Source organism: Cavia porcellus, unplaced genomic scaffold (assembly GCF_034190915.1).
Source record: "Cavia porcellus strain 051 isolate PalLab524CR breed Dunkin Hartley unplaced genomic scaffold, mCavPor4.1 scaffold_30, whole genome shotgun sequence".
Classification (NCBI taxonomy): Eukaryota; Metazoa; Chordata; class Mammalia; order Rodentia; family Caviidae; genus Cavia; species Cavia porcellus.
The window spans coordinates 28,104,866-28,121,066 of record NW_026947513.1 but is presented as its reverse complement, the minus strand read 5'-3'; the positions used below and the strand labels follow the sequence as shown (position 1 = coordinate 28,121,066).

Here is a 16,201-nt window from a genome sequence, read left to right as displayed (position 1 = left end):
AGTTAGGGGAACAGGGAGAAGTGGGGTGCGAGGAGACCCCCCCACACACACCAGGGTCTGCATTCTCCCAGACTCAGCGCACCTCACAGATCACAGGTGCTCAGCCCTGGAAAGAGTCCTGCGACGCAGGAGGGCACCCCCACAGGTGGCCGCCCCATGCCCCACAAGGGTTGGAGGTAGGGGGGCCGGGGAGGGTGCAGAGCCGGGCTGGCCACGGTTTGCCGGGCACAACCCAGGTGATGGGCTCAGAAACTCAACCCCAGGCGCTTACGGGGGCTGGCAGGGGGTGGACGGAAGTGGACAGGCAGGGAGGGCGCGGAGTAACCGGGGGGCGGGGCGGGGGCTTCAGGGAGTGAGACTCAAGACGAGGCTTGGGGTGCAGCAGGCGCTGGGCTGCAGCCCACCCCGGCGATCGGCGCCCGGGAAGGGGCTCGGGGGTGCGGAGGAGGGCGAGGGCGGAGCTGCGAGGTGCGGGGCGGAGCAAGAGCAGGAAGGAGCGCGCGCCGGCGGGCGGAGAGGAAGCTCCGGGGAAGGTGAGGCCCGGACGGCGGCGGAGCGCGTGCAGGACCTGCCCGGAGGCGTCGGCACCCCGGCCCCCAAGGTGAGCCCCCTCCCGGGAAGGCGGCAGCGGGCCCGGGGCCTGCTCCCTCGGGGGCCTCGGAGATGGGCAGCTCTGGGCACTGCTGGGCCGGCGGGGGCAGCTGCGCACCCCTCTCCGCCTGCCAGGGGCTCCCAGCGCTACCCCAGGGGCCCGAGGGCGTGGGCACCTCCGGGGAGGCAGGTGGCCTCCGGCTGGGACTGGCAGCAGATGCCAGCGTGCTGCTTCTGAGGCACACACCCCTGTTAGGAAAAGCGATGATCCCCTCTTTATCCATCCTACCCTCACCCCCAGCCCGCTGCCACTCCCCCATGTCAGCGTCCCAGTCCCCACCTCAGCCGCAGAAGCCCAGTAGAGCTGGGTGTGGGCCACTTGGAAGCAAAGTCTCTCAAAGGGCTGGTTTAGAAGTGGACTGATTACACACGGGGGTCAAAGGGGCTCCCCCCCCCCAGCACGCTGAGGCCCTGTGGTATCTTTGTTTCCTGATTGGGTCCAGGACCTAGTGCTTAAGCAAAAATAATTAATTTAACTGTAGGTCTGCAAAGACTTCCTGGGGGTCCTAAGGAAAGATACCCAGTCATAAGTGGGGCTTTGTGGGCTTTATCCCTCATCCTTCGTCTTAGCTCCTGAAGATCGCTGTGTCCCTCACACCTACTGAGGCACAGACCCTGCAAGTCACTTGCCTCAGCGCATTGGGTCAGTGAGGAGTAAAGTCAGGATTTGATTTGCGTGTGTGTTTCCCACACTGGGGGCTGAAGCTAGGCCTGACCCATGCCAGGCAAGCTGTAGTCAAGCTAAGTCTCATCCCTCCGGAGTTAGAATTTGAACTCAGCTCTTTTTGACTCCAGGACTTTGCCCCTGCAGGGGGAGCCTGCAGCCACTTCAGGCTCCTAATGTGAAGCCTGATGCAAGCCTCATGTGAGGCCTTTCACATAGGCCTCGCAGCTTAGTAAATAGTGTAGAAAACAGAAATGAATGTTAAGATGCTTGTCTTGCAGGGAGGTCAGTGATAGTCATGGACTCCAGAGCTGCAGAGAGAAAAAACCTAGGCAAGAGCCAAGGGTTGGAGTTCACCAGGGGTGTGCCCATCATGGCCAAGCCCAGGACCTGTTTTCCTGAGGCATGATCACTGTTGATGACTCATTCCTCCTTCAATAATTTCCTGCCCTTTGCATCAGCTGTCCCTCTCAGTCATTTCCCTGGCCTGTTTGTGTTTTGTGTTCCTTCGCATCAATATTCACTCTTCACATTCTCCAACACTCTTTCTAGCTAGTTTCAGGTTCCTCATTTTACTTCTTGATTCTGATGATGGCAGTTCCCAGTTCAGCTCTCCAGCCTGTGCCTCATCTGGGAGTCTGGACCCAAATTCTAAGATATTCTAATCACAACTGACTAATTCCACTGCTCCCCCTCACGGGTACCCAAATACAACATTCCAAAACCCAAATTTATCATCCCATCCTCCCACCAGCTGCTCCTCTCCTAGGCTACTGCATTACTTTCCGCCCTGGTGCTCCTGCCCGGGTGACTACTCACCTCTACACCTCCTCTTGAAAGCCCAAGAGGCATTTTGTGGTGTCTTGAGATTAACAGACTTTCCTTCTCTCTCTCTTTAGTACCCTGTGCCCTGAAGGAAAAACCCTACTTTGTAATTGCTCATCAGTCTTCACCTAGGGACTGTAAGCTCCTTCAACAGTAGTTTTATTCTTCTTTGTGCCCTCAGGATGGGTATGCAATAGGCACTCCATAAGTATCCGTGTACTTAATGACCTTGTGATGAATGGAGGCCTTTGGGGGGCAGTTTGTAGTTAGTAAAACATTTCACTGGGTACCATGTGGTATAACATTCTATTGTATTCAAAATCTGATCTGTCACCATTTGGAAGTGTGTGTGTGTGTGTGTGTGTGTGTGTGGCATTAGAAATTGAGTTTGTAGATGGTTGCAGGTTAATGACAAGATCAAAGTAAGCTTTCCAGTGAAGTGCTGTTGATACAAGGGAGGGAGTTCTGGTGTATAAACAATCCCATACGGAATAGTCATTCTCTTCTACTTTCCTTAGACATTGGGTTAAGGAGTAAGCAAAGCAGTCAAGAAGAAAAGGAAGAAGAACATCATCATGGCTTCGGTGTCTACTCATGAAAACCAAGAGAAAGGTCCCCACTTGCCACCACTGAGCAAGAAGGTATAAACTTTGATTTGAGTGGAGGGTGAGCACTTCACCCTGACCTGTCATCTTGGTCATGTTTTTCAGTCTGACTCTGTTAAATGGGTTCAGGGGACGTGGAAAGTGTGTTTGAGGAAGGAAAGTGTGTTTTGGGCTGTCTCTAAAAAAAGCCTTTTAAAAGTTTATTTACGGGCTGGGGATTTAGCTCAGCGGCATAGGCGCCTGCCTTGCAAGCAGGCAGTTGTGAGTTCGATCCCTGGTACCAATAAAAAGGAAAAAGACCAAAAAAAAAAAAAAAAAGTTTATTTACAAACTCTTTTCTTTAATTTTTTCCTGTTTAGAATCCAGCTCAGCCAACTCGTGAGGAGGGTGTCAGTGACTGAAGAGGTTTCCTGTAGCATGATACATCTTGCTTATTTTTACATTTTTTGTTGTTGTTGTTGCTAAGGGTAATCGTACTAAGCCCATACTGCTGATAGGTGTTGCTTTTAGGATAGCAGAGTCCTTAATTACTAACTAGCCGTCAGATGGAGAACCCACATGTAAAATATATTTTTTTCAACTTGTTGGGAATGGATATTATTTGCTTCAGCAACACATAAAATGAGAGCCATAAAACATGCATGGCTTTGCAGAAAAGGATCCTCAAAGCTCCTTTCAGGAGACTTCAGGAGTCTTCATCTTGACTGCAGGAGCACAGCAGCTGTGATAGCTGGGCGTGTATCTGTGGGTGTAATGGAGAGAGATTGTCCTAGCAAGAACAAATACAGATCCTCCTTGATTTACAGTGGGGCTCTATGCCGATAAACCCACTATCAGTTGCAAATAGCGTAAGTCTAAAATGAACTAACACATCTGCCTACCAAACATCAGAGCTTAGCAGCACAGTTCACTGTAGAATGCTGGCCGTGTGCCCTCATGATCGTGTGATAACTGGGAGCCTCCTGCTCAGTATCACAGAAAAATACATACTGTAGCACATATCATTAGGCCCAGACAAGATCTGTATGAAAGCATATCAATTGCACCATTACAAAGTCAAAAAGTGTGAACTGTTATAAGTCGGGGGCCGTCTGTATTTACACTGGGTACACAGGGGTGCTTGCTGACAAGCACTTGTGCTGAGGAGCCAAGGTAAATACAGTGATAACAGTCACTTCCCTGTCGCTGTGCACTACCATGATTACAGCTGTTGGCCTCATGCTGATCACTGCTTCCTTGAACTGAGCCAGGGTTGTGGACAATGAAAGGGGGGCTGCCAGCCTGCAAGGCTTATAGAGCTCTGAAAGTCTAGGTGCCACAGGGACCCTCCACCCTGTTAATGTGACATCACGCGTTCCACACACTTGGCATAGTGTATAGTCCCTGAGAAAGTGCTTAAGAAATGGTGCCTATCACCTTCCTTGAGATCTAGAAAGCAGTCCAAAAAGATCAGTAGAAAAGCAGCAGATCTGTCCCTTCATCAAGGAGATAGCACTCAGCTGAGTCTTACGACCAGGTAGAGCCAGGTATGGTACCACATGCCTGCAGTCTCAGCACTCGGGAGGCTGAGGCAGGAGGATCTCCTTGGGTTCGAGGCCAGCTGGGTTACATAGTGAGTTCAAGCCCAGCTTGAACTACATGTAAGACTCTGTTTTAAAAACTACAACAACAGCAACTAAAAATGAGCAGGTAGGCAAAGGAAATGAGTAGCCTGATAAGTACAGTGAACTGCATGGGTAGAGGTTGGAGGCAAGAAAGAACACATGGCCTCAGGTGAAATTCAGCTTGTTCAGTAGCTGTTCCTTATGCTGAAGAGTCACTCTGTCTCTCTGAGTGGGATTCAGTCCTTGCCTAAATTCATCTGCGGCAATGGCCATTGATCAAGAGCTAGGTGTGGGGGCTGGGGATTTAGCTCAGCGGCATAAGCGCCTTCCTTGCAAGTGTGTGGTCGTGAGTTCGATCCCTGGTACTGATAAAAATGAAAAAGACACACACACAAAAAGAGCTAGATGTGATGGCTCATATCCATAAATCCAGCTACTCAGGAGGCCAAGACAAGAGGATGATGCAAGTTCAAGGCCAGCCGAGACAATTTAAGGAGACCTTATCTCCAAACAAAAAGAAAATTTCTGGGGATGTAGCTCCACATCAGAGCACTTGCCTGGACTTAATCCTCAGGCTGAAAGACGGGGGTGGGGGAGTGGGGAGGAGTCAAGACAGAATGGATGCTTTCCATTGCATTTTATTTTGTTTCGGGAGAGTTTTGAGACAGGGTTTCACTATGTAGTTTAGGCTGGGCTTGAATGCACTTTGTGGCCCAGACTGGCCTTGAACTTGTGACAGTCCTCCAGCCTCAGCCTCCTAAGTACATACCTGGCTTGGATGCTTTTTTGATGATCTGAATTAAATCCCCATGTGCTTTTCCTTACAGAGTTTCTTATTTTGTCCAAAATCAAAACTGCACATGCAGAGAGGAGAGATTGCCAAGATAATCCGAGAATGTCAAGAAGAAAGTTTCTGGAAGAGAGGTAACCTCATCCCCTTTCATGTTTATTAACATTCTGTTCACTGCCATAAACCATCTCCACATCCTGTTAGAATTATGGTGATGATTTCTTACTCAGCAGGGTTTGCATAAGCCCTGAAAGAACTTTGATATTTGGAGATCTTTAGAGTTTAAATCCATTTTGAGACTCTTCTTAGGGCAGTGATGACATTTAATTGTGGAGCCCTTTACCTCACTTAGCAGAAAGTGATGCACAGGTCGCTCCAGCCTTTGGGTGAGTACAATATAAATCAAGACCATTATCTAGAATTTCTTCATGACCCAAAAGTAGGCCATACCTAAGTTGTACTGACATCTAAGCTTTTTAGGACTCAGAAATGATGCCCAAGTTCTTCTGGCTTCATCCTAGATCCTAACACAATCCTCAGACATATGAAATACCTCATAAGCACTGATTTAGTGAATGATTAATGGCAATGTTCCATTCCTAGTTCTCCTAACTGTTTCTGTTTCAGCATTTTGTACTGAGTTACTTTTTTCTAGACCTGCTTTACATCAGATAAGGGTGTGAAGTCCAGTTGGGTATTAAAGTCTCTTCCAGTTAAAACAAACAAACAAAAAGCTAAACATTGCATGTGTTTAATATAAATGTAATCTTCTTATAATCTTTCCTGTTGATCATAAGGTAAATACTTATCCGGTTGTGGGACAAAATATTGTGAAAGACAACCAGAACACAACAACAGCAACAAAAACTCAAAAAACTAGGGAGCTATCTTAGATTAAAACATGTTAGAGAATAATTATAATGCATGATCTTCAAAACCCGAAGCTATGAAAGATATTACTGGGCCAGTTGGAGAGATTTAAATATAGATTGTGTATTAGTTAATGTAATTTTTCTTGAGTATGCGTATTCAAGAAGCAAATTTCTTGAGTACACTAATAGGGTTGTTCTTAGAGAATGTTCTTATCCTTAGAAGATAACCTGCTGAAATATTCCGTGTGAAGTGTCATAATGTTTGCAAATTTCAAATGGCTCAAAAAAATACAGCAATAAAGCAAAATTTTCACAGTTAGTGTATCTATAGGAAAGCGATGCAGGAGTCTATCACAGTGCTTTTTAACACCTATGGATTGAAATATCAAAACATACAGCTAACAGCAACTCAAAATTCAACAGCTAAGTGTACAGATACCCTAACACACCTGTGGTGGATGTAGTGATTAGAATTTTGCACACGTTGAGAATTCAGTAAGTGTGGATGTCAGGGGTGGAGGCAAGCAGAGTTCAGATTTGGTTAGATAGATGCTCTGTGTCAGACCGAGCGACTGAGGAAGATCCCAAGAAAAGTTTTCATGCAGTACTTAATTTGTAAGTATTTGTTAAGCAAGAAAAATAACAAATGAATGAAACTCATGCCAGGGAAAGTAAGAGAAAAGCTCAAAGTAATTATCTCTGGGGCTGGGGATTTAGCTCAGCAGCATAAGCGCCTGCCTTGCAAGCAGGCAGTCGTGAGTTCGATCCCTGGTACCGATAAAAACGAAAAAGACAAAAAAAAAAAAAAAAAACAAAGTAATTATCTCTGACTTCTAGGTGAGATGCTATGTTTTAAGGTACCCAGTACTGAGGGGCATTTTTGTTTTCCAGCTCTGCCTTTTTCCCTTGTAAGCATGCTTGTTACCCAGGGACTGGTCCACCAAGGTAAGAGTCACTATTTGGAATACTTGAACTTCAGAGAGCCCAGGTTTTGTGACCCTCCTGGCAGCTTTTTGACACTGGGGTTCTGTATTAGGGGGGGAGGGTTTACTTATGCATATCTTTGCCTATTTTCAACCCAAGTCCCTTCCTCCTAGAATTCCTAATTCCCAGGACCAGTAAATGTATTATGTTACTTGGCAAAAGGAGATTAAAGATGCAGATGAAACTAAAGTGTTAATCATCTGACCTTAAAATAGGGAGATGATCTGGATGATTCCAGGGTGCCCAATATGCTATTTAATGAAGAAGGAGGTCAGAAGGACCTTCTTCTTGAGGAGGTCTGGAGGACTTGACTCAACTGACTTTGAAGATTCAGAAAGGGGCCACAAGCTGAGCCATGTAGGGGCACTCTGGGATATAGAAAGGTGAGAGCTCCCAACTCATTGGAGAAATGTGATTACAACCTTAGTGTTAACTCAGTGGGACTGACTTTGGGTTTTTAACCTCAAGAACTGTATGATAATAAGTGTTGCTTTTAAGCCATTGAGATTGTAGTTATTTGTCATAGCAGCAATACAGTGGCTTTCCTGGCCTAAAGTGTTGTGTCTCCCAGGCCAGTGTCTTTGTTTAGCTAGATTGCTCACTGGGCAAGCCTGCTCCAGGGAAGGGCTGAGTGGACTGAAATCTACTCCAAGCTCTGCTCACCACACCATTGTGCTGGCAAGAGGCTGCATCCCCTGGGGAAGGGAAGCCTGTCTAATTCATACCAGAGGTTGTGAGGGCAGGCATGTCTCCCACACACCTCCGCTGTTTTTCCTGCCTTCTTCTTTGTTCCCACCTGACTAGAGAACCCATATACAGTTCTTAGTGCCTAGCTGACTGCAAGACACTTGTCCCCATTTGAGCCCATTGTTCTGGCTTTCACCGATTTTATAAATCACCAGGATTTCATGAGAAATGTTTGCACCCAGTAAAGATAAGGGAAGATATCCTAGTTTTTTTTTGGGTTTCAAAGGCCATACGTATTATATATCTAGGAGAACTCCATTTTGATCAGTACTACTATTGTCTATAAAGATCCTATATTAAGTAGAATGTCAACTTACAACTTGAAGGTAGTCGTTTTGCAGAAATGTATTCGTCAGCCAGGCATGGTGGTGCACACTAGTAATTCCAGCACTTAGGAGGCTGAAGCAGGAGGATTGCTGCAAGGTCAAGGCCAGCCTAGGCTACATAGTGAACTTAAGGCCACTCTGGACTATATAGTGAGAGCCTGTCTCAAAAATAAAAAAGAAAGAAAGAACTATAACAAAATATATTCATCAATCAGCAAAAAGCTTTTGTTAGACTGTTTTCAATACAGGAGGGGAAAAATGTGGCCAGGACATAATATGGAGTTTTTCTTGTGACTATTAAACTATTCAAATATAATATCTTTTACATCTGTGAAGAGATTTTTTCAAGAATACATTCACTTTCACATAGCCAGGCATAGTGGCACATGCCTGTAATCCCAGCACTCAGGAGGCTGAGGCAGGAGGATCGTTGCAAGTTTGAGACCAGCTTGTGCTACAAAGTGAGCTCAAGGCCAGTTGAGCTACATAGCAAGACACTGTCTCAAAAAGACAAAAGAAAAAAAACCCAATACACTAGCCTTTTATGACTACTGCAACAAATTACCACAAACACAATAGCCTAAAATAACACGCCTTTATCATCTTACAGTTAAGAGGGACATGTTTCTTCTCGAAGTTTTTAGGATTTCTTGTCTGTGCCGGCTGGTAAAGGTAACCCGCGTTTCTCGGCCGGTGCCTCTTCCTTTGTCTTCAAAGCCGGCTACATGGAGCCAAGTTTTTCTCACACTGCCATCCCTCTCTTCTCCTCAATTCCCTCTCCTACACTCAAGGATTGTTTCAGTTGTGTTGATTCCACCTGGATCATTCAGAACCATCTCCCTATTTTAAAGTACCTGATTAACAATCTTAGTTCCATTTCTTACCTTAATTTCCCTTGTGTAATGTAACATATTCACAGTTTCTAAAGATTATTGTGTGGACATCTTTAGGGGAACATTATTCTGTCTACCACAAGTTAAAATGTTTTCATTTAAAGACTGTGATGGGGGGGGGGGGGATTTAGCTCAGAGGCATAAGCACCTGCCTTGCAAGCGTGTAGTCGTGAGTTCGATCCCTGGTACTGGTAAAAATACAAAAAAAAAAAAAAAAAAAAAGACACATAGAATATAATATACATGTATGCATGTACATACTGTGAATCTCTAAATTGAAGCTTCCTGTAGTTGTTTATTTTAAAAGAGGAGAAGGTGATGACTGGTTTCTTTTAATTCTGTTTAACTTAGTCTTTAATGATATTTTTCATAGTCTTTTTGTATAATTATTTTCAAGTTGCCTAAAATGGCTCTTTGAGAGTTAAATTCAACCAAGAATTGAGTGATTACTCTTCTAAGATCGTTTCTTTATAGATTAAGGAAATTTGCACATTTAAGAACTTTTATGTGTTAGCCAGGCATGGTGGTGTACATTTGCAATCCCAGTACTTGAGAGGCTGAGACAGGAAAGCCACAGTGAGTTTGAGGTCAGTCTGGGCTACAGTAGCACAACCCTGCCTACAAAAAATGAAAAAGAAAGAAAGAAAAAGTGAATAAGTTAAATTTTGAATTTTTCTTTATAAATTTAAATAAGTTCTACATCTTAATAAATAATAATGTGTTTGTATGTTGTTACTCCTTAGGTTACTTAGCAGCTAATCCAAGATTTGGATCATTACCTAAAGTTGCACGTAAGTCAGAGAAATTAAAAAAAAAAAAAAGCAGATTCACTTTGATAAAGGAAGATGTTTATAGCAACTACGGAAGAGAATGTCCAGCTTACCCGAGCTGTCTGTGTTGACTCTGAGATAGCAGTCTCCACCCCCTACCACTTTCTGTGTCTAGTTCATTCAGCATTTCCTGATATGCGGCTTAGCAGGAGGGCTTCTCTTTAAAAGTCTCCTTTAACGCATGGACAAGGAGAGAGGGAAACTCTAGGTATATAGTGTACAGTTGTTCCTCAGGATCCCGGGGGGATTGATTCCAGGACCCTCGAGGACACCAAAACCCACAGATACTCTTAGTCCCTTAAGAAAAATAGCATCGAGGGCTGGGGGTTTAGCTCAGTGGCATAAGCGCCTGCTTTGCAAGCAGGCAGTCGTGAGTTCGATCCCTGGTACCGATAAAAAGGAAAAAGACAAAAAAAGAAAGAAAAATAGCCTCATTGTCTATAACCTATGCCTTTCCTCTATATTCTTTAACTCAACTCTGTATTACTTATCTCTAGTACACTGTAAATGCCACATAAATGGTTATTCTTCTGATTGACTTAGAGAAATAATGAAAGAAAAAAAAAATCTGTGCATGTTCAGTAGAGACCCAGGTTTTCCCAGTATGTCTGCACTGCAGTGAGTTGAATCCATGGGATGTGGGGTCCATGGGTGTGGGATCGGAGGTGTGGGATGCCCACTCTAACAGCGTCATCAGCAGTACAGCATCTGAGTGATAGGCCTGTCAGGGTTTTCTCTTTTTTTCTTTTGGCCCAGCCAATCTTCAAAGTATTACCTATAATGGGCATAAAAAAAGTAATTTAAAAAATGAGCACTTTCTAATAGTAATAAATTTACCGTGAACTTGGGGTTTCATTTTCCTCCTTGGCACACATGGAGAAGGTGCATTCCAGTTTACAGGTGGAAGTCTTAGTCGCTCTAGTTGAAGGAATGGTTCAAGATTTCTTCCATGGAAGTTTCCCTCTTGTTATTTCTGTAGTGGCAAGATGGACTGAAATCCATTAAGAGAACCAAGGACTCTCCTGTAGCCACAACCCACACTCACCCTCCCTTCTCTGGTGGCCTCAGCCATTAGTCTGGACCCCTGTCCCGTTGCTGGTCCCTGGAACCTTTACTGTCCAGGTCCTTCTCTTTCCAGTCAAGAGTAGAGACCAAAAAATCCCTAGTTCCCAGTCCAGTTTGGCATTATGGGCTTCATTTTTCAGATTTTCTTATTGGTTGAGTTATCATGATACTGTACTTTTAATATAAAAAATGTAGTCTTACAAAGAAACTTCTAGAAGACAGTTCATGGAGATTTCCTAACCTGCCTTCACAGTTGCTGGTATCCTGGGGTTTGGCCTGGGAAAGGCCTCCTACATAGGAGTGTGCCAGAGGAAATTCCACTCCTTTGAAGATCAGCTTCGTGGGGCTGGTTTTGGTCCACATCATAACAGGTTTGTAATCCATTTGATTGAGGGATTCTGGTGAAGATAATTATAAGAAATTAAATGAAAGATCACTATTTACAACTTTTAGCACATTTTAAAAATTCATTTGTTGAAAACATCTTTAACTCTCACAAACTGTGGGTTGTCACTGCTCAACTTCAGTAATAATTATTTAACTTAGTGACCTATTTTATTTGCTCAACAAATAATTAATGGATAACTATTATGTTTGAGGCATTGTTCAAGGTTCAAAAGGAATCCTTAATGAGCAGACATGGTTTCTACCATCGCAGGGTTACACAAACTTTTATTTTTATTTTTTATTTTTGAAGAGCAGAATGTATTTATTGAGAAAAAGAAAGCTTCTGTCTGAAGAGAGGCAGAAGGGGGTCCCGAGGGGGTTGCCCCAGGTTGCACAAACTTTAAACAATCTTCTTTGAGCCTTCAGTATTAGTGGATGGTTCTCCATAGAGGACATAAGCACTACGACTATGGCCTTCCTGTTAGAGTACTTGGATTGAAAATTACTTTTACCTCTTAGTAACTGTGTGACCTTGGACAAGGTTCTTAGACTCTGTAATCTTCAGTTTTCATATCTGCATAAAATGATGAATAGAACCATTCCCATAGGGCATTACAAGGAGTAGAAAAGGTTATTCCTGACAGTAACTGCTATTTCTACTCTAGTGTTGGGGACACATTTTGCTAAAGACTCCTCACATGTCACTGTGCATTCTATTTGAAGAGCAGCATGACACAGCGAAAACAGCACAGAGCTGGAAGTCAGGGCTCCAGGCTCTTTTTCTAATTGTGTGGCTTGGAAAAGCTATCTCCAGTAGTCTGGTAGGTTAGCGGTAGATGGAGTCCTAAATGCTTCTCTTCCTAATAAGCGTTGTGTGGCCCAGAAAAGTGCAGCGAGTTTAGCTGTAGACAGAAAGGAACTCCAAACCTAGCCCATTTGTTTTATAAACACTTGCTTTTTCCATGACACTGGCAAGGTCACTGAGAGCCATTTGTTCATGTTTACAGACAACACCAGCTTCAGGCCATCCTTGCAGAGCTGTGTTTTAGAGTCTGCTGGCTGAAGAGCAGTTGACCACCGGATTCTGATCTGTGCAGGGAAAGTAGAAAAAGAAGCTAGCACAGGAGATAATTTCATTAACTACTTTGTCTTCCCTTCAGTTTCATAAGTTTCTGTTGGTATTATCCAACTCTGGGTTCCAGGATAAAACGAACATAGGATTGAAGTCAACATTTTTCTGGATGTCTCCCATTGTTCTGCAGTTTGTGCCCAGAAGGAAGGAAGTGGCTGAGTAAACAGTCTTTAAAGGCTTTCTGTGGCTCCGTCACCTGCACACTTCCTGCCACAGCAGTCAAGCTCTGGGCTTGCATTTGTAGCTGGTAACCGATGCTAAACCCTGTGTGAAGGGCCTTACTGGCAATAATTTATAAAGTGATCTAATTTTCTAAGGAAGGCCAAGGAGAGCAGGGAACGTAATCCAAATTGAGGTTGGAAGGGGGCGAAGGAAAGTACACCAGGAAGGACTTCTTAGAGGGGTGGTGGTACTTGACTTAAATCTTAGAAGACCAATAGGAGTTTCAGCAAGGTTGCAGGCCAGAAGTGGCACATGGAAAGGAGGAAACTTGATGTATGAAGAGGAACCATAAATACATCCTATTATGGAGCATAAAGAGCTTTTTTTTTTTTTTTTTGTCTTTCCTTTTTATCGGTACCGGGGATCGAACTCACAACTGCCTGCTTGCAAGGCAGGTGCTTATGCCGCTGAGCTCAATCCCCAGCCCCTGGGCATAAAGAGCTTTAAGGAATGGCAGAAGACAACCTAGAAGACTAGTGCCACATGAAGCATGCATGCATGTATTTATTTATTTACTTATTTTGCTGCTGAGAATCAAACTCTGCTAGGCAGACACTTGTACCACTGAACTATATCCCCAGCCCCAAATTATTTATACTTCATTCTCAAAGCAATGGAGTCAACTAAGTGGTAAAAGGCTGAGAGGTGGAGTCTTAGTTACTTTCTTATTGCTGAGACAAAATATTCAGCATCTGCAAGTGAAAGGAGAGGTTTATTTCAACTCACAGTCCTTAAAGGTTTCAGCGCCCAGGTGACTGGTTCCGCGGCAGGGTGGCGTGGTAGGGGAGAAGCAGTTCATGGCAGGGCAGGCGGAGCAGCTCGTCTTCCTTCTGCCCCTTTTTATTCTGTCCAGGCTACACGCCTGTTGGATGGTGCCTCCTACACCCAGGGTGCGTCTCCCCTCTTCAGTAAATCCACCGTGCACAGCCAGGACTGCGCTAAACCAGTTAGAGGACTAATCCATCGTCACACAGCCATCATCCTGTCACTTCCAAAGCCCCCCTAATGAGCACAGGAGGCTTTGGGGGCGCACCTACATATAAACCGTGATAGACGGGTTCACTGTCTATCTCTAGACAATGTCTGTCTCCAGAATTGCAGTGACAGCTCCTGTTCTTGATGACTTCAGAATAATCCTCCCCACTCAGTCGGGTTGATCTTTCTTCCATGCAGAACTCACCCCACCACTGTCCTGCAGAAATGGGGGGCATCAAGGACATCTGTTTCATGAGTGTAGATATTAGTCTAACACAAAGCTCTTTTTTCCTTGGTATTGTGTTAGAGCCTAAGGAAACATACACATATTAGGCAAACTATAAAACCAGGATTTTGGGTATGTCATTAATTTTTTTTTACTAAAAAAAAAAATTTTATGGGACATAGTGACATAACATTCGTAATCTCAGCTCTCTGGAAGGCCGAGGCAGAAGAATCATAAGTTTAAGGACAGCCTGGACACTTGATGAGTTAGCAAAAATAAGAAGACAGGGGCTGAGAGCAAGCTCAGTGTGAGGGTCCTGATTTCAATCCCCAGTGCCATACACACTCACACACACACACCGTAGATATATGATGTGTGTCTGAAGCTAACCCTAGTTTTGTTGGCCTATAGTTTAATCCTACATAAGTGTAGTATGTATTATATGATTTTTGAGTGCTATTGATAGGAATAGCTCGAGTTGAGTCAGGACCCTAAACCTAACCCTGACCTCAAGTAGAACCATCTGCTTCAACATAAAGATCACTATTGGCTTTTTTTTTTTTCTCTTTCATTGGATGAAATTCTGGGGATTTTAAATAATGCAACAATTTTTCCTGAAAAGAATTTGGCTAATGACCTTCAGCTTAGAAAATATCTCATTAAGGGGCTGAGGATTTAGCTCAGCGGCATAAGTGACTGCCCTGCAAGTGCATGGTCGTGAGTTCGATCGCCAGTACCAAAAAAGAAAAGAAAATGTTTCAATGATACTGTGTTGAGAGCTTCCACTGTCAGTGTGCAACTGCTCCCTGTCTCTGTTCCTCTTCTAGGCACTGCCTGCTCACCTGCGAGGAATGCAAAATAAGGCATGGATTAAGTGAGAAGGGAGGCTCACACCCTTCTGCTTCCTAAACTCTGTGTCCGCGGCTTGTGAAGTTTTTAAGTCCCTGAATTTGTACACGTTTAAAATTTCAAGTGTACTCAAAAATAATACACTTCTGATGAGAGAGAAACCTTGTGAGTCACTCTTTTGAGATGCTATTGTGGAAGCTGCTCAGCGGATGAACATGTTTTCCTACTCTTTAAGAACATGGTGGGGAGGGCCCCGGGGTGTAGGTCAGCAGTAGAGCACTGTCCTAGCATGCCGGAGGCCTGGGGGTCAATCTTCAGCAGGAAAGAAAAAAAGAGGGAGTCAGGGAGGGAAGACGTTCAGAGTCCTCACACATCAAAAAGAAACAGTGTTGCATCCTCCCTTAGAATTTAGAGTCTGTGATTGGACCCAACTATTCTTTCTCTGCTTGTTTCCTCACGATCATCAGTTCTGTGGTGGAGAACAAGAATGAAAGAAGTTGGAAAGTCATGACTCAGACTGTGTGCATGCAGACAGGAGTATGGAATAAGAACCACTGTGACTTATAAGTATTGGAAATGCTTCCGAAACTATAGATGCCAAGATTTTTTAGCGAAAAGCATGTCACTGGAAAGCTGGGCATGGTGATACACACCTGAAACCCCAGCACTTGGGAAACTGAGGGAGAAGGCTTGTGAGTCTGAGGCCAGCCTGGGCTACACGGGGAGACCTTGTCTCAAAAAACAAACAAAATGAAGCAAATTCTTTTGAAAAGGATAATATGGATGAACTGTCCTTCCATGATGAAAGTGACTATGGTTCACTCATCACTTTTAGGTTATCTGTTTAGCTAAATAGGCACAGGCTCAAGGTCAGGTTAATAATCGGGTTATTTATTTTTGGTACCGGGGATCAAACTCACGACTGCACACTTGCAAAGCAGGCGCTTATGCTGCTGAGCTAAATCCCCAGCCCAATGAGGTTCTTTTATAGACTACTAGTGGCCTGAAAGAATAGGCACAACTTCCCAAATTCTGCTCCCGTGGCACAGCTTATTTATGGAAAGAATTACTAAAGGAATTAATTCCTAGAATGATAAACTCTTAGAACATGAGGGAGTAGATGCAGCCAGTGTGATCCAAGAGTTGGATTCCTGTTCTCCAACCAGTTTTCATGTGGTGTGGGAAAAAAGAAATCCTTGCATTTGGGAATCTCTTGTGGTAAGTTGGCTGAGCCCTGTACCAAAACTTCTCTTGCTTCTTTGCATCTTCTAAGGGAAATGCTTTACATATATGTCATCATTGATGTGTGTATATATATATATATGTATATATATATATATAGAGAGAGAGAGAGAGAGAGACAGAGACAGAGTATGTGTGTGTGTTTTTGTGTTTTGCTTAATGCATTTTAAAAACCATCCTATGCTATGGAGATAAAAAAGGAAATCTTATCAAAAGTTAATCCTTTGGTATGCTAGTGCATGTCTGTAATTCCAGCTACTCGGGAGGCTGAGTCAAGAAGATTGCAAATTATAAAAGGCCAGCCTGGGCCAC

General features: G+C 44.1%; 1 protein-coding gene across 1 annotated transcript; it reads left to right on the top strand.

Annotated features, from left to right (window-relative positions):
* Positions 1-453: 453 nt before the first annotated feature.
* Positions 454-14,808, top strand: Ociad2 (OCIA domain containing 2). The gene is made up of 7 exons (XM_063240560.1): positions 454-601; positions 2,659-2,781; positions 5,177-5,273; positions 6,903-6,956; positions 9,705-9,752; positions 11,110-11,227; positions 14,626-14,808. The coding sequence occupies exons 2-7, from the start codon at positions 2,716-2,718 to the stop codon at positions 14,705-14,707; spliced, it is 465 nt and encodes a 154-aa protein (XP_063096630.1). The 5' UTR covers positions 454-601; positions 2,659-2,715; the 3' UTR covers positions 14,708-14,808.
* The last annotated feature ends 1,393 nt before the right edge of the window (positions 14,809-16,201 follow it).

Excerpts from the sequence above, each read along its gene's own strand:
- Ociad2 (XM_063240560.1), top strand. The coding sequence starts at position 2,716 with ATGGCTTCGGTGTCTACTCATGAAAACCAAGAGAAAGGTCCCCACTTG. Across the intron at positions 5,274-6,902 it reads AGAAAGTTTCTGGAAGAGAG|CTCTGCCTTTTTCCCTTGTA; the intron begins GTAACCTCATCC and ends TTTGTTTTCCAG. Across the intron at positions 9,753-11,109 it reads ATCATTACCTAAAGTTGCAC|TTGCTGGTATCCTGGGGTTT; the intron begins GTAAGTCAGAGA and ends CTGCCTTCACAG.